This window comes from Poromitra crassiceps, assembly GCF_964638095.1.
Source record: "Poromitra crassiceps genome assembly, chromosome: 15".
Lineage (NCBI taxonomy): Eukaryota > Metazoa > Chordata > Actinopteri > Beryciformes > Melamphaidae > Poromitra > Poromitra crassiceps.
In genome coordinates, this window is record NC_139634.1 from 34,505,842 (window position 1) to 34,524,158 (window position 18,317).

The window sequence follows — 18,317 nt, forward strand, 5'->3', positions numbered from 1 at the left end:
TATGCCCCTCCACCACTGTTTTAGGTATAGGCACCTAGTGCCTATATAGCGCCCCCTGCTGGCTACTGCACCTTAATACATTATAGCCTATTCACATTGTAGTGCATTACTTTTCATAATTAAAAGTAGGAACAGTGAATGAGATCAGACAGCCTGAACAGGTAGGCTAACAGTAATCTAATCTATATCCCAGAATGGGACAATTCACCAATGTTTAGTTGATCTCACACACACACACCAATGTTCCAATGTTTAGTTGATCTCACACACACACACACACACACACACACACACACACACACACACACACACACACACACACACACACACACACACAGGGTCTCATTTGAACTTTGCAAGAGTGCAAAACTGCATGTAGGTCTTGAGGGAACAGGAAACGGACCCCCACCACCACACAACCACCCTCTCTCTCTCTCCCTCCCTCCTCCTCCTCCTCCTCCTCGCTATAGCAGTGAACTAGGCAGGCCAACTTGCAGAGTGCAGCTCAGCCTCTGTAGCGGCTGCAGGTCTGCTTCCCTCTGGGTTGCCCGGGGTGTGTGTCGGTGTGAGAGCATCGCGCTGCGCTCCCATGTGCGCTGGCCGCTCCGCTGCGCTGTGCCCGCTGGATGTTTGAGATCGCGCCGCGCGCCTCGCCAGGAGCCACACCATGTCCACCCCGAACCACGACCCGTTCTACTCGTCCCCGTTCGGACCCTTCTACCGGAGACACTCGCCCTACATGGTCCAGCCCGAGTATCGGATCTACGAGATGAACAAGCGGCTGCAGGCGCGCACAGAGGTGAGCTGACCAAGGACCATAATTAATACAAATACCAAATAAAAACAAGCGACGTTATGTCGAGGCACCGGCTGTTTCGGGAGTCCGCCGCGGGGGGTTAAAGGGGAGAGACGCTCCTGTCCTGTCGGTAAGGAGCTCCCGCATTTAGGAGATACGGATGTGATGCCCAAGTGCCAAACATTCCTGAGGTGAAAGTAAACAGGCTTTCGGTGTGTACGCTGCAAAACATCAGCAAGTCATTTGGTCCAGTGCTGAGTCGTATGCAAGCGAAAACAAAATTGTGCTTATGCCAACAGGGGTGAGAGGATTCCACGTGTTCTCAATGCAAATTAACTTGTTTGAAAATTCTTCAATTAAGACAGTGACAGTGGCTACCCTATTTGGATAGCACTCTCAGTGAACTGCTGCCTTCATATCGTCTTGTTTTCTGAATTCAGGTGAAACTGCATGGAAACAAATGGAATCATCTCGTCCCTTTGGCACATGTTGTTAACTTTATCATCATTAGACTCAGTGGTTCCAGACAAAATTAGCCTACTTGTTAAAATGGACATTTTCTGCAGTGTGGTGTGTGACAAATAGCCTACTATTGCAGCACCTTGTGATACAGTATATAAGATGACGTGGTTATAAAACACATAAGCCTAGTATAATTTAAAACAAAATATCCGAAAGAGGCCTACCTGGAAGAATATTCAAGTCTAACTGGGCTCTGAAGACTGAGGAAAAGTGCTCTTTTCACATGCATTTGATGCATTTGCATATATTTACATGCAGCCTCATTTTTACATATATTTGCATGCTGTGTTTGGGTAGATCTAACTGCAACACAGTGTGAGCAGGCCAGCACAAGCCAAGCAAGCCTGGCAAGAAACAAAACGAACTAAAAGCCAGTTAGCCTCTCTAGCCTCCTTTGGACTGTGGCAGACTGAGATTCTGATGTGACTGTATAGCCAGGACAACACAATGACGCATACAAGGCACAAAGTTACCACCGGCCACCAGTCAAATGCTGGTAAAACTTGCTTCACTCACCAGCCAAAAAGAGAGAGGAAAAAAAGACAATCTATTGATATGAGTGGCTTTGAACATTCAAATCAATAGCCATTGGTGGAGAGAAAAAAAAGTTAATTTTGCAGCCTGGATGCACATCATGCTTTATGATTCATCACTTTGTCTAGACACAGATTACGTAGAGGAATTCTCAATGGAAGTGAGCCCTCCCTCTTGGCACATTTGAATGTGTAATACAACTGTGTCAGGTAGCTTACGGTAATTTAATTTCATGTCACTTTTCCAGCGGTGCTGTTTGACTAAAATGGGATACTTCAACTAGTTGGGCGCTAAGTGAATGTGGTGTAGTGTCATTCAGACTGAACCCTCGGTGATCCTACTGTGAATTACAGCAAGCATCTGTCCTCAGCATCTGTTCAATGATCACTAATGTGCAAATCTGCAGATAAAAAGTTCATCCGACATGTCAAGTTTGAGTTGCAAGGCATCGCTCCAGGCGGGAGTAGTTGAAAAATGCATGAGAGAGCCACTTTTAGCAATTTAATGGTTCACTTTTTGAACCAAATATCTGATATTGTTAATGTGGGCAACCTTAGCCTAGACATACGGTGCTGCAGGCTTTATGGTTCGGGCTTGATTCCCACGGAGACACTGTAGATGTGTACAGTAACTGTACTAAGGCATTTTGGATATAGAGTGTTCATCGAAATGACGTATTTTGTGTTAAATGTTTGCAGCAGTCTTATTTTTTGACACACACAGCTAAGTTACTGCGGCAGCTGGCAGATTCTGCCTTTCCTGAGGAGGAGTTGCAACTTTAAGCGAGCAAACCAAGGCGATGTTGCTGCTGAGATGCAATGGCCCAGTCTGATGCATTATTCATATGGAGTGGTCTAAGCCCCAGTGGACCTCAACTCCCGTACCACACATACCCACACACCAAGTGCAATCACCATGCACACGCGCGCACACGCGCACACACACACACACATTACAAACAAGCCTGAATCCACACAATCTGCACACATGCACAGACACACACGTTCACATACAGACGTGTGCAGGCCCATGCGTGTGCAAACGAACACGCACGTGCCTGCACACTGTGCACAGTGCAACTGATAACACACATGGTGGAGTTGCATGATTCGAGAGTGCACCCCTTCAGTTCAAACACGCACACATGCACACACACACATAGACACACACACTCTCTCTCACACACACACACACACACACACACACACATGCTAGGCCTAGACGCGCATCAGTAATAAGCATTACCTTCACCTCCTCAGACTAAAGTGGGTATTATAATTAGTTTTCCGTGCCTGTTTGTGTTCATGGCATGTTCATTCTCCTCCCTGTCTTTGTGTCTTCGTAGCGGCGAGAGTGTATAATATGTCTTCTCTTTAGTTATGTGCTTCTTGTTTCATTAGAACTGCAGGTGGTGATTATAATGAGGAAGAAGTATATCTTATCGTGGGAATGAAATGCTTCGAGTTTTTGCATTTTGCTCTCATCCAGATGTGACATACAGTACAGGCAATTTCGGTCTTTTAAATGAATTAAATTGTAATTATGTCTCCTGAATGCAAAATTGTTGCAGCCAAATTACAGTACACAAAGCCATTGTATGTGAGAATTGTATAACGCTAAAAAATGACTATAAGAGAAAACTCACTTATAATAACGCTTTATATGTCTTTGTCCTTTTTTTGCCCTGCGTAAGGCACCCAAAGGAAAAATGTGCAAAAAGCATAAAGTCCTTCATAAGAGAGACACAACACTGAATGTGTTTACTTCCTGTAAAGCAAGGTGAGCCGAGCGGTCCCTTAATGATGATGCGTGCCTCAGGGGTCATTCCATTGGTTATTTTATCACTGAGGGGCTGCTCGGGCCTTTTCCTATAGGATGACTTTGAAATTCAGTGTACATTTGGAAGGAGACTGTGTCAGGACCAGTGCAGGGTCACAACTGTTGTTTCAAAATGGGAAGTTTGGACTGTTACTGGCAAAAAGATTAATAATAAAAAATCTGGATTCCCTGTAAACGAAAATAGGTGAATTGTCCTGCCATAATCTTGAATATTTCATCAGGGGTTTGCTGCCTAGCAGCTGTTGTGCATCCATTTCCTGTTGTGTTTGATAGCTAAACTGCTGGCAGTGAACTTGATGTTTCATGAAAATATCAGTTTGACAAACTCAATTTGGACTTGCGAATATATAGCGAAAACGCTTAATTGATTTCCTTTTTAGACATGTCACTATGAGCAACAGCTAAACCACAACATGGGCTTTTATTGTTGTGGGTTTCAAAATAATCTTTCAACAGAAAAAGGGAAAAAAACGATATAAAAATGTATTCAAAGCAGAGAGGATATAGCGAGTGCTTCTTTTGGGTTTTGGTGTGTGACGAGATGTGTTGAAAGTGTTGGGCTTGTTGCTATGAAATGAATATCTACAATGTATTTTTTTTATAGTCAAATTGATTTAATGGCAATCATGCCAGTATCATCGCTTACGTTAAGACGTTCAATATCGTGAAAGGATTACCATTGTTCATAATAACAGCGCTAAGCTTAGTCAACTTAACATTGTGTTTGTTAGCAGTCTGCAGAAGTCAAATGACTCACTAGAGTTTGCATTGCCTTCCCTGTGAATAGTTTTTAACAGGGAAGTGGCTAAGCCTCCGTGTGACACTACCTTTTGGAAAAGTGTCTCTGTGCTGAAGAAGTTGGCTGAAGTCATTCCTCTTCTGGAAATTCTTCTTGCCTGTCTTATTCATGAGTGTGCGTTTGAATTTGCTTGGCATGGTGGTGAGACTGCCGCTCACACTGGCAGACACAGGACTCAAGGACCTGACACTTAAAGAGACTTTCCCTGAGAGGAAGAGAGTCCTTGCTACCATAAGTGACACCCTATGGCAGAAGCTCTAAGCAGCTCTGTGGAATCGCTCCTCTCTCTGGGAGTTAAATAACAACTCTATACAATTAAATAGAAATAGTTTTATTTTATAGCTTCTAGCTAGGGCGGCATTAATTGCTCTGATTTAACATCCTACATATTGGCTGCATGAACTCAAGACTTTAGTCCAAGTGGCTATTGTTTACAGTATGATCGTCCCCTAAATCATTTTAAAAGTCAGAGAAGTTCGCTTTTATTGGGGAAAATCCACCCTCAGACACTTACTGTTCTATATAGGGGTGTCAAAATGAATCGTTTAATCGATGCATCGCGATGCGGAGGTGTCGCCATGCATCGAATCGGATCATTGACAGATAATCGCTGAATCGTTTGTTTAAATTTATGTTGGCATTCAGATTTTAAAGCACTTTCTAAGTAAAGAAGGGAGTTGATATTTATCTGTTTGTATTAATTGATGAAAAAGTACCAACGTGCAGTAATAAAGAAAATTGAGGATGTGATACATGGAGCTGCAATACTTTGAGCTGTATCGAGATGCATCGTGGATTCGAATCGAATCGTTGACAGATGAATCATAATCGAATCGTGAGGCCAGTGTAGATTGACAGCCCTTGTTGTATACACAGTCATTTTTTTAATCAATATTTTTGTAATTAACTTTTTTGGTGTAGCCACATTCCCTCCACCTTCCTCGTCTACTTCTATTTTAGAGTGATTTGCCGTCAAGAATAGGTGAGTCATAAAACGCTGTTGTTCACTGCTGTTGTTTTAGGTACCGCAAAACATTATTCTGCTATCAAATCCCTTTGTAGGTGCGGTTAACCGCGGGGAAAAGTCAAATATAACACCAAACATCAAAGGGTCCCACACATGCGAGGCAAGGTGGTGCATCGCCAATAGCTGTATTTCTGTTGTGAAGTGTGTTAGGGTGGATTCTTGGTTGAAACACGTCTGCGCCGAGAGCCTGCTCGCACTTCTCTTCTCACCAACAACCTCCCTCACCCGGCGCGCACTCGGAAACGAGGAGGAATCAAACCCTAACCGCGCAACGAATCCTCTGTGTTTGTCTCGGAATCAGCGTTCACCTTTGAACTGATAACTGCGGCGCGGCTTAAACAGGCCCGCTCCGGCGCTGACTCTGGGTCTGTTTCTATCCTAACCTTATTACCTGCTCCATTCATACCTATTACCTGACTGGCTGTATTTCTGCAGCGGGCTGACTGCTATCCCATTACCTTCATTTTACACAACGTGAACCCACTGTGACCTGGCAATCTAAACAGGCTTTGATTTGGATTTGATGCTATGCATACGGTGTGACCACGTTGTTTCTGTGCTGTCGCTCGGGGGCACTGGCCCCGGCGCGCGGTGCACACACACACACACACAGAACTGCTGCGGTGATTTGTGGGGGAATTTGACACTTAAGCGTATGCAAATGAGGCGGCGGATTAACATTCAGAGGAGGAGCTTGTTCGACCTCAGCCGGTGTAAGGCCATTAGCATAGACGTCATTAATATTCAGCGGGAGAGAGAGCACAGCATAAGGCTGTAAGTAAAACTACAACAGAGAGAGCCGGGGAGAGGGTGGTGATATGGAAGGAAAAACAAAAGCATTTTTAATGGAGGTGCCATAATAATATCCAAAGGGCTCGGTTTAGAAACCTTCCCGCTGCTGCTGTGCTGACGGTGGGTCACGCGCTCCACAGTGGACAGACAGACAGACGTGTAATCAGTGAGAAATGATTGACAGGTCATTCTTTGGAGGCTAGTGAATATTGTGTGTAGTTAGTTAGTCTCAATCTTTATTCTAATAGGGCTGCGGACCTGACTCGTGTACACACACACACACACACACACACACACACACACACACACACACACACACACACACACACACACACACACACATACAGACACACACACACACACACATGCGCTGAACTGGGGGGACTGGAGTGTTCATTATGGCAAAATCCCTGGTCCCTCTCAGGGGCAAAGTGGATCTATTCTGTTCCCATCAGTAATATGTGTCAGATTGACATGAATAGGCTTATGATGTAGAGGTCAAGTTGGCACTGAGCTGGAGGGTTTACAGAGACAGAGAGGGATTAGGCTGAGCCTAACACCAAGACACTTCTTTTGGTGAAAATCTGACGTCAAATCATTTCCCATCTTTAAAAAACACTCAGCAAGCAGTTTTGTCAGTCTAAAAGACAAGGTGAGGCTGCACTGCAGTAGAGCTGCAACGATTACGGTAGTTGATTCATTGATTAGTCGATCGTCAGTGGATTTGTCGCCAACTTTCTTTTTTATAATCGATTAATAGTTTTAGGCTAATTTTTAAGGGGGGGGGGAAATTCTCTCTTTCCAGCTTCTTAAATGTGACTATTTTCTGGTTTCTTTAGTCTTCTATGACACTAAAGTGATTATGTTGTGGCTGTGGACTGTTAGTCAGGTATTTGAGGATGTCCTCTTGGGCTTTGGGGAAAAAAGTGATTGACATTTTTCACCATTTTGTCACATTTTATAGACCAAACGACTAATCGATTAAGCCCCTGTTTTGTCAGCCTAAATCACAAGGTTGTAGCATCCCCTCTATTGAGACGTGGTAGGTAACCGTTTGCCCGATTTGCCCAAATTACGGTAAACAAAATCAAATCAAAACGTAAGAGTGAAATAGCAACAGCAGTGACCAAACGCTCCGTTCAGAGAAAGCTGGACTCACCCCCGTTACATCTAGATTTGATGACAGTTACAGTAACTCTCTCGCTCCCATTTGGTGCCCCAATCTGCTGAGCTGTAAGATCTCATTTTCGAAGGAGAGGAGAAAAAACAAACAAAACAAACAAACAAAAATCTGCCACTAGATTGAGACACTTTTGTTCGCTCCAGTAAAGTTCTGCTTGTTTCAAGAACTTTAATGCTTGATATGTAATTATGGTAGTTGGACATATGGACATTTTTTACAGTCTGTGAAACTGGCTGTTGTTAATTGCCAGAAAGGTGTTGAACATCACACCTTTGCTGCTTTCTAGGAGGTCACTCACAACTACTATTTCAATTCTCTACCTGCATGAAAAAAGCAATCTAATCAAATACTGAAAAGGCTTTCACTTATCTACTTTCATTCACTATTTCAATCTAGTAAAGCTGAAATACGTTGAGCGGACATTGTGCGCTGCTGTATGGCGACTGTAGGTGGGGTCAAAGTGCAATGTTCTCCCTTTGTGTATTGTAGATTTTCTCTCTCCTTTTTTGTTCAAAATCCAGCCTCAGCCACTTGTACAGTGCTACGTCCAAACACAGCAAACAACACAATGTAAAATACATTTTCAATAAGACCATCATTCATCTGCTATTCGTTTGGCCTTGGTGGCCAAAACGGTAATCAGAGAATAAAGAAAGAGCTATCTGTTGTCAAGAAGATTTTCAGCTGCATTCATATATATATTTTATATATTATTTTCATAGCGAACTACAACACAAACTATTTTCAGTGACTGGCAGCGAAAATATTTCATCCCCCATCTCTGGAAACGAAGCTATCAGTGCTTTTCGTCCCCCCCCCCCCCCCCCCCCCCCCCCCCCCCCCCAGCTCCCTCACTACGTTTCCACACGCACTCTAAATTAAAAAATAATATCCTGATAAAAGGTGAGTGGGCTGCCCACGTCGTGGTGATCACTGTCCTGTTGCCTTTTCCATCTGTTTCATGTCATTCCTTATGTATGTATGTATGTATCTATGTATATATATAATAGTTTAATACATAGATAGAAGTAAGCATATAGCATATAGTATATAGTATAAGTTATAAGAGGGGTGGGAGTACATAAGTTTTTTACTTCTTCTCACTCCTTTTCGGATATGTTTACATTACTGTTTATTTTTTACTGTTTATTTTTTTTCTTTTCTTGTTTCTTTTTGCTTTTTACTTTTGTTTTGTTATATTAGTTATTCATTTTTGAATGGCTTTATTTGTTGTTTTTGCATAATTGTTTTTATTGACATATTCGAAATAAACATGACTAAAAAAAAAAAAAAAAAAAAAAAAATAGTACATCCTTATGTTTTATATTACTATATTAATCACTGAATACAGACACAAGGGACAGTACAGTATAATTGAATACAATACAATTCTGTTTACAATATATAAGACATCCACTGAATAACGGCAGTTAAAACACTTCTCTGTCTGGTTTCTAGTTATAATTAATGCTGGCTTATACGCTCATATATATTTCTAAACTGAGATTCCAGTGGTATTCCCCTTTAAGCTCTTTAATAAAGTCTAAGTACTAAAGTGTATTATGTACAGTAGCTTATCAATTTAGAATCCGAGTAAACTGGTGTAACTATCAGAAAATGACATCTAATGTCATTTAATGAGGTTCCGTTCATTGTCATCAGATATATTTCTCTAAATTGATTGTAGATTAATTGACTTGCTACTCTATTCCTAAATTGATTGTAGATTAATTGACTTCCTACTCATCATGGCTTTCCCTATATTACTTTGCCATTAGAATATCCACGGGGCTTTAACATTATTCCCATTATCATATTCAGATTCATAATTCTGAGATGAGGATGTTGCCTGTTAGAAAGTTTTGAACCCGAATGAGCAACAGCCACTCCTACAGAAATGATGGATAGCACACAAATCACCTTTACCAACTTTCTATATTTAGAGGTATTGAAGGACGAACTTGACATCATGTTTTAAATGGATATATATATATAGCGGCTTGGAAATTAACACTTATATTGTAGTGACGCAGATGAACACAGTTGCTTTGGTTGGATGATATCATACATGGGATGCTCTGAGAGGATGTTCCCAGAAAATCCTATGAATAAAAAAAGGACGTTCTGGTCACACAATGAGCGTCAGTCAGTTCAGCAGGATGCTCAGACAATAGACCCACCTTTTTCCTGCTTCTTTTCCATGGTTCCTTCCAGGCTCAGATAACAGAGAGGACCAGGAGCCCCACAGCCACAGTCTATGTCCTGTTGTTCTTTCTGCCCAACGCCGTTAGCCCGTCCCATAAAGCAGAGGTCACAGGTTAGAAAAGGGGCAACCTTTAAGTGCCTTAACCTGCGTCCTCTCTAGTGGCCAGCAGGGGGCGACTCCACTGGCTGCAAAAAGAGGCCAGATTGTATATAGAAGTCAATGGGAAAATGACCCTACTCTCTCACTGATTTATTAGGTCAGTAAACACTTTCCTAATGGGTTTATGGTCTCAGTCGCTAGTTTCAAGTCTTCTTCAATACAGCATGATGTTCATTTTGTAAATGATGCTCCCATTTAGAGTCAAATAAACGATGAAGCAGACTATGCTTTGTGGCGTGAGTGACAGGTCTGTCGCCTGTCCAGCTCACCGATCGTGGGCCAATAGCAGGCTGTGGCAGCTCTGTGGGAAACCCCTGGTCTTGTGCTAGCTGCTTCTGGCTGCAAACAAAAATAAAAAAAGGGGGGGGGGGGGGGGGCGACGGTCAAAATGCCAAACTCGAATCTTCAAAATGGGAGTCTACAAACCAATGGGTGACGTCACGGTGGCATCCATATTTTATACAGTCTATATTTTTATACAGTCTATATTTGGATCCCAGTGTGACCGTCACCTGTGTGTCCAAGCAAAACACTGAACCGTGACCTGCTCACTCACTGTCTAACTGTTTATTAGACACCATCAATTTGTGATGTTCAATACAATCCAGGAGTTATTTTAAGATATTTTGCAATGTACTTTTTTAGTGTACCCACCCCACTTTCCCTCAACCTGCCTCCTTTACTTCTACTGATTGCCTACATTCTTCAAAATGCTTTTCAACACGCCTCAGAAAACATGTTGCATCCAGTTAGGCTAATGTAGGACAGATTTCTAGTTGAGAAAAAGTCGCGCCCTTTGCGAATAACGCAGCATGTCTTGTGGCATCGCATTCTGGTCTATCGAGGCTGCTGTCGGTGGAGATATAGAAATAGCTCTCCCTCCGATGGATGCCTCCCTGTATGCTTGTTGAACATCACTGCAAAATGGCGGCTCTAGAAAGAAGCCCCCACTCTTTGATTCTGAGGGAGCGACACCAAAAACCTGACGTTTACTGGTGATGTTGTTTACATTGCTGAAAAATCCCTTGCTATCAAACTCAAACCAGCTGCACTGGAAACATCTCAGCGTGGCGTCATGTTTGGCCCGTTATCCAGGAGAATAAGAAAAATACATCACCCAACAGAGAAAATAGGTCCAGAAACACACAGTACATTGTGTTTTCTGACAGTGATCAAGTGTTTTGAGGTGGATAATATTTCCTTTTAAGTGTGAGTAAAATGTATATGAATTGTAAAATGTTTGCTCGAACAGTGTGACCCTAATGCTTAAGATTAGATAGTGTGAAAATACCGGCGGGGGTGGGGGTTGGGGGGGTTAGGGTTAGGGCTTCTGCTTCTCGCATTACAGTATATGGGTGATAAAAGATATATAAAAAATCACATACAATTGTACTTTAAGGATTTTGATTACCATCTGAAAACATTAGTCCTGCCTGTGTTTGTTCCTACTTGATGCTTATCTAGAAAATGTATGATGGTGCTGTCATCGTTAGGTGAATGGAAAAAACTGCTAATTGAACTTGCTTGATTAACCAATACTCAGTGTGGAGGCCTGGAGGGCCACCTATAGTATATTTTGAGAGACAAGCCTAACCTTGCAAGGCAGCTGGATTCACACGAGATCTTGAGATCACTGATCAGATCATGTGAAACAAACCCATCCATTTGGCAGCGTCAGGTTAAGGCAAGGCGACGGCCGCTTAAAGTCGGTCCGCAGGCCGTAATTGGCCCCCGGACCGGACTTTGGACATGCCTGCCCTAATGAGAGCTAGAGTGAGTGAACCTTGGACCGGACTTTGGACATGCCTGCCCTAATGAGAGCTAGAGAGAGTGAACCTTGGGGGAGTTTTTCCTGCGGACTTTGGGAGGCAGCCACTGCTCTGCTCTGCGCCGGTTTCTGGCCGTTTCGTCATTTTGCTGATCGGCCTTTTGATCATGCAACCGTGGCATACTTTCTTTCCCTTCTGTAACAATGAACTTGGCTGAATAGTTGAGAAGTTGAGGGATGGACATATGAATATCACTGGCTTGGAACGATAACTTGTTTGAGCCTTTATTTACCCAGAGCAGATTTTCCTGGACATGTTCTGCTCTGTTTGTATAGCAGCACTCTGCCCAGATCTTCCCCCAGCTGGGATACAAACTGGCACAACAACCCAGTCGCCAAAATAAAATGTTGTCATGTTCTGTTTCTGTGAACCACGCTGAACATGTTGAATCTCAACATTTGTGACACAAAAATATGTTGTATCAACATTTGAAAAAGTCCTCCAACCACAGGAACATGTTTACGCCCCCCGCCACCCCGACCTCGACAACCTTCCTTTCGACAACCTTACCGTGCTATTTCAATAGCAGACTGTTGTGATCTACACGACTGCTAGAGGTCTCGGCTATAACACTACATGTACTTGAAATGTTGATATGCAACATATATATATATACTGTATACTATATACAGTGTATATATATATACTGTATATATATATATATATATATATATATATATATATATATATATATACTGTATATATATTCTTTAACCTTTATTTATACAGGGGGAGTCTCACTGAGAGCAATGCTCTCTTTTTCAGGAGTGCCCTGTTCACATTCACACACACATTCATACCTGGAAGCTGACCAGAACAACCACAGTCTTATCTGCTGGCCACTGATCAGCTCCACTGGAGCAGTTGGGGTTAAGGGCCTTGCTCAAGGGCACCTCAGTGGTGGTATTGTTGAATTACAGATGTTGAGATTTGACGTATCTGTGGTTTGCAGAAACGCAACATTTATTCTGGCGAGTGGCGACTGAACTGACTGACAACCACTGGACCATGCTGTCTATTCACCTTATGTAGCCCCGCCCACTTGACCCAGTTGTGTTATGACTTCCTGTTCAAAACACCGTCTGTTTTACCTGCTCACTAGTACTGTACTGTCACAGGAAGTGTAAACACAATAGGAAGTAACTGGCTGAGCCCTGTGTTGGAACATAAGATGAATAGACAAGCTTCCCCCTGCCGAAGTGCCCTTGAGCAAGACCTGAATCCCTGCCTGCTCCAGGGGCATTGCACTGCAGCCGACCCTGACCTCTTATCTCCCTGTATCACTGTAGAAGGCAGCAAGCAAACTGTCACTGTGCCTCTAGTCTCGCTTCCCAGACTCTCTATGTTTCACGCTGTACCAGCACAGGAGAGAGTCTGGCTCCTCTTACTCTCACTCTGGTATAGCGAGAAAAAAGGCTCTGTTATCTTTACAACCATCCACCGAAAGTACCAAGCAGGCCTGCTTTAATTGCATAATCTGAATCTTCATCAAGTCTTGCTATTTTCAGTGTGTAGGTTGATAGCTTGCTAGCTAGCGTTGTTGTTGTTTCACAGCGGCAGAGGCATTTGAGAGCGGACACACAGGAAGCGGAAGGGGATTTCCCTTCTGCTCCGAATGAAATGGTCGGCACCAATGGCAGAGCTTATCCCCACAGCCTGCTTCCATTGAGTCAGACCACTGTCCCTCTTGTATGATGTAAGCTTGACCTGAGTCCTAAGTTCTGCTCTTAGGCCAGTGGATAGCAATAGCATGGCCATACATGTACTGTAGGCTATATTCTCTATAAAGCTCTATCACATGTTGGCGCAAAATAACCAGAGGCTCAGACCTGTAACACAGTAAGGCAATATACTTCGCTTTAATCGTAAAAATATAAAAATTGCAATATTGACTATCAACAGAGATCACAGTTTTTGATTATAGGTCAAGATGTTCCAGCTTCCAAACCAAGATACTCATCTCCTGAGCAGAATGCCTGACCTACAAAAGGAAGTCGCATGTCAGGGGAAATCTTTCATTTTATTCTAACGGTGCAAATTGTCAGCATTAGTACATCGTTCCACCCCATGCAAGTTTGGGGTGGGGGGGAGTTTGGGGTGGGGGGGGGATAAAAAATAGAAATTAATATACAGGATAAGCTGCGGCCACAGGTAACCAAAATACCCAGTGCAATTTCAATATTCAGCTAAAAGAATTGAATTAGGATTTATTTATTTATTTTGGTCAATATTGTGCAGCCCTAAGCAAGCCTTTAGACTTGAACGCACCAGCTCTCTCAGATTTCTCCCTGTGGATCTCCTCTAAAGCACCTGTGTATTGTTGAATGTTCAGCTGCTCAGCGTGGGGGCGGGGCCGTCACATTGATCAAACTAACAAGCAACAGGTGCAGAGGTGCTTTAACCGCAGAGACGCCACAACAAAGCACATTCACTCACACTCAACAGCGTCTGGATTTGATTAGATCCGCTATTGATCCACTTCCTCGTTGGTGGAGCGTCCCGATCCGAGCCGCACCCTCACTCTCCCCCCATGGCTTTATTTTCTGCATCATGGCTTCACGGCTATTTTCATTAATTTTACTTCCCTAATTTGTCATTTATGCATTTTCTTCTTCCATTTTCCTCATTGAGTTTTGCTGTCACTTAACATGCAGTACGTTGTCCGTTTCACTTGTGTCTTTGCCTCTAATATTGACTTGTTTTTGTTTGTTTGTCTCCTATGAGGTGAGACCGTTTTTTTTAAGCCCCTTGTTTTTTTATTGAACCTGCATGAATTTATAACCCCCCCCCCCCCCCCCCCCCCATTTTTATTATTAATATGTGCGGGGGGGGGGGATACATGTGCAAGTGTGAATGTGGAGTGTACAAGATGATATACATTTGTGCACAAAAGTAACCATTTAACTATGTGGCCTGCCAACTTACCCATGGTAGAAGCACACAAATGAAGTAGAATAACCAAATCAACAAAATCTGAGCAAGTCAACAAAATTTGGCTCCAAACACTCCGCCGTTGATTGGTGGTGTAAGGGCAGGGGGGAAGGGCATCCCCTTTGGTCAAATGAACCTACCACCACCTACCTACTGGGTACAGTCAGTGGTGAATGTATGTACAATGCGTTAGTTCAGCAGACAGGTCTCTTCTACACTGTAGTAACCTCTCAACCCTAAACAACATAACCCAACACAAACACTTATAGGCTATATCTCTCAGTCAGCTAGTTCCCAGACAGCTGGAGAATGGGAAGGAAGCCGCGGCGGGTCAGTGGTTCAGCGCGGAGCTACATGTATGCGGCGCTTCAAATGCGGACCTCTTCACCGACCACATTTACAGAGTGGAAATTATTGTGGAGAAATGTGCGGTGGCTGTTCAAGGGCAATGACTCCCTCCCCCCCCCCCCCCACACACACACACACACACATTCATTCCTCTTCATTTGCATATTGCATGGCTAGCGGCTCTTAGGTAGGTGGCCAAAATGAAGCAACATTGAAGCAACAAGCAAACGTGTTTATATCAAAACATTGCGTGCGGTTAAAGCACTGTACTCTATATACCCCTTCAGCAGCCTTCTCAAGGACCGCTGGGGGTCACAGGCCCCCACTATGGGAACCGGACTTGGAACTGGCTTGCAGAAATTATATCTACAAAAATAATAATAATACTAATAATCTTGCATCATTTTACATGTGGGAAAAAATCAAACGTTAACTCGCCAAGGTCAAGGATCATTTTCCAGACATCTAACGAGTCTTTGGATGTGTTCATGTGCTGTTGTGCTCCCCATAACCTGAAGATATTTGACAACAGCAGAAGTCCCTTGGCCCAGCAGTCAGCCAAGCTATAAGCTATTCAGCAGCTGAATGGGCTTTCAGACATTGTTAATTCACCAAGGTTAGAGCCCGAGACACGCCTACACTCTTGGAGGCCATTCTGCCACAATAGGCCCGGAGTAAAGGCAGCAAAATACCCGCTAACTAAAGCAGGCCAGGGAAATGGTTTATGTTAAACGTTGTGACATTGGTGGTTTTATCGACTGTGAGAAAGTGTGTGAGAGGGAGAAAATAGTGGTCGTGTTTAATGTAGCACAGGTGTGTGTGCGTGCGCGTGCGTGCGTGCCGTGCATGACATGTGTGTGAGACATGTGTGTGCTCTGAATGTACACATTTTGCCTTTTGTGAATGTATTCTTCGTGTAGATATGTACAGTACATGTGGGTGCTGTTGTGCATTTCGATACATGACACAAGTGTCGTCCGTGTGTTATCTGTGGTCACACCGACTATGTTTTTATGGACTGCAATAATCCTTAAGGTGTTTACATGAGTTATAGAATATTCCATGAATCATATGCTACAGAGCATCGTGAAGGTGCACGCCCACTTGACGTCCTTATGTCCTCATTTAACCTGAAACCCTTTCTGTCATGTTTCTACCACGTTAGGGACAAAATGTTGTCACTTCCTTTTACCACGGGCATCTTTTCATCTGTAGACACGTTGCGTAAAGTCGCTGCAAGCTAGAGCATGCATCATCAAGCAGTTTGATTGATTGATTGATTGATTCATTCATTCATTCATTCACAAATAATGCGATTAAGATCAGAACACTCCACGTCTCTTGATCCGACTATTGCTTTTGCTATTGCTATGACCTTATTCGGGTTAAGGTAACCAGAAAATGCTGTTGACATGGCAGTGTTTTATTCAGATTACTGCCTTAATCGGGTTAATATTGGATATATTGCAGTCCATGTGTCTGTATGTTGTCTGTATCCAGACTGTATGGACATTTCTATATGCCAGGACTTAACCCTCGGCTGTGTTGCTATTTACTGAGGATCCTCCCTATGCCTGTCCCTTAAATCCACTGGATTTTCCCGTAAGTCCCTGTGGCCCCGGCCGGCGCTGGTGATTTGTGGTGGGCCAGTGGGCAATTGACACATTGATAAATCCCCCTCAGACGGGGGGGACGATCCGTTTGAATCAATACAGCCTTTATCGGCTGACGGCCGTCACGGCGCCGGCCGTGTCGGTTCACCCCGGGGTCCCTCGGAGCCGGGCCTGATTTGTAGCGTTTGACAACAAACATCGTCACGCCACGTGGCTCGTCAGAGAGGCTGCAGGCGTACACCGAGGCAGGGCGTCTGTCAGGCAGCGAGCGGCGCGCCATCCAGGAGAGGATGGCAGAGCGGGAGACACAGATGAGATGCACACAGAGATAGAGACAAAAACACAATGGGAATGGTGTTGGAAATGCAGGCCAAAAGTTTGGTGTCTCTTGTTTTCCAATGTGGACTTGAATTGATTTGGCCAAAAGACGGAACATGAATTATTAAGCAGTGTTTGCCAGCATTAATCAAAGGGGCGTTTGCCAAAATGATACAGTCTGATTGGCTGTTGTTGGATTTGACGTTTTGATTGAACGGTGATTCTACGAGGCCCGGGAGGTAGACTTAATTGTTCCTGTTGATTTGATTTAATGCTATTGATCTCTATTGATTGATCACTGATTAGTCTCTCAAGACAGACCACTCCCGCAATTTGCTAATGCAGGTCTCAAAAGTTGGCCAAAAAAAAAAAGAAGGCAGGATATCCATTTAAAATAAGGCGGGTATCCAGTCACCTGCCTCAGTTGTGTTTCTGAGTGTCGTGATTGGTCGAATACCATCGAACTTCCTTGCGGTCTGCAAGACGACAACTTCCTCTGTCCGAATGTTAACGGGCTGAAGTACAGACTGTCTCTGGAGCATTCAAAGATTGTGGAAGAGATAGACTGGCTTGAGAGACTAATGTTGACTAATTGTTGACCAGAATTAGGCACACACCACAATCTCATACTTCATACATACATACAAGGGTAAGAACCCTTTCTTCATTCCATTTAGAATCAGTGTTATCATATAGTAGTTACTGTATATGGCATTTACAGTTTTAGAACCTAGTAGCTCCTAACAATTTCTGCTGTAGTCGGGGGGAATAGAAATAGAAATTGAAGACAGCACAGCAGCGTGAGGCGTTTGTCCAGTGGCTGGGGGTCAGCCTGAGGCAGAGGCTTGGCTTGTCTCCACTGGCCAGGCTGTAGCTGGCTCACTGCCAGCGTCTCCACCGTCTTCAGATCCAGAGCGCCGCGCGTTTCACAAGCTGGCGAGACGCGGCCACACGCCGGCCAAAAGCTCCAGCACGGAGGATTAACGGCTACCGACTCTGAATAGAACTTTCCCTGTAGATAGTAGGAAAGTTTTAATGCGGGATTATTAGTTGTCAGTATCAAATTTGTGCTGCTGCTAACACGTTAGATTAGGGAGCACATATTAACTAATTGGTTTTCTCTCAAAAGTGTAATGATTTCTCTCTCAATAATATGTGATATTAGCACACCTTATATGCCCCAGACTCAGCAAAGCAGGCTAAAAGTCCAATTCATGTGCAACAACTTTCTTGCTTACTGATTGCTATAAGCACTAATATGGGAAAACACATTGGTTTAATGAATAATAATGATGAATATATCGCTACTATAAGTAATAAGGTGGGGGGGGGGGGGTTCTATGGGTGCACAGTTGCTCAACAGGCGAGCGAGCGAGGCACGTTAGGAATGAGCGCACAATATTTCTAATAAGACTTTTAGT

General features: G+C 43.5%; 1 protein-coding gene across 1 annotated transcript in view; it reads left to right on the top strand.

Annotated features, from left to right (window-relative positions):
• Positions 1 to 667: 667 nt before the first annotated feature.
• The window catches only part of ldb2a (LIM domain binding 2a), a gene marked incomplete at its 5' end in the record, with an annotated part of 93,050 nt that continues 75,400 nt past the window's right edge, over positions 668 to 18,317 (top strand). Inside the window, 1 exon segment of the mRNA XM_083651277.1 lies at positions 668 to 799. Coding sequence (XP_083507403.1) covers positions 668 to 799 — 132 coding nt within the window.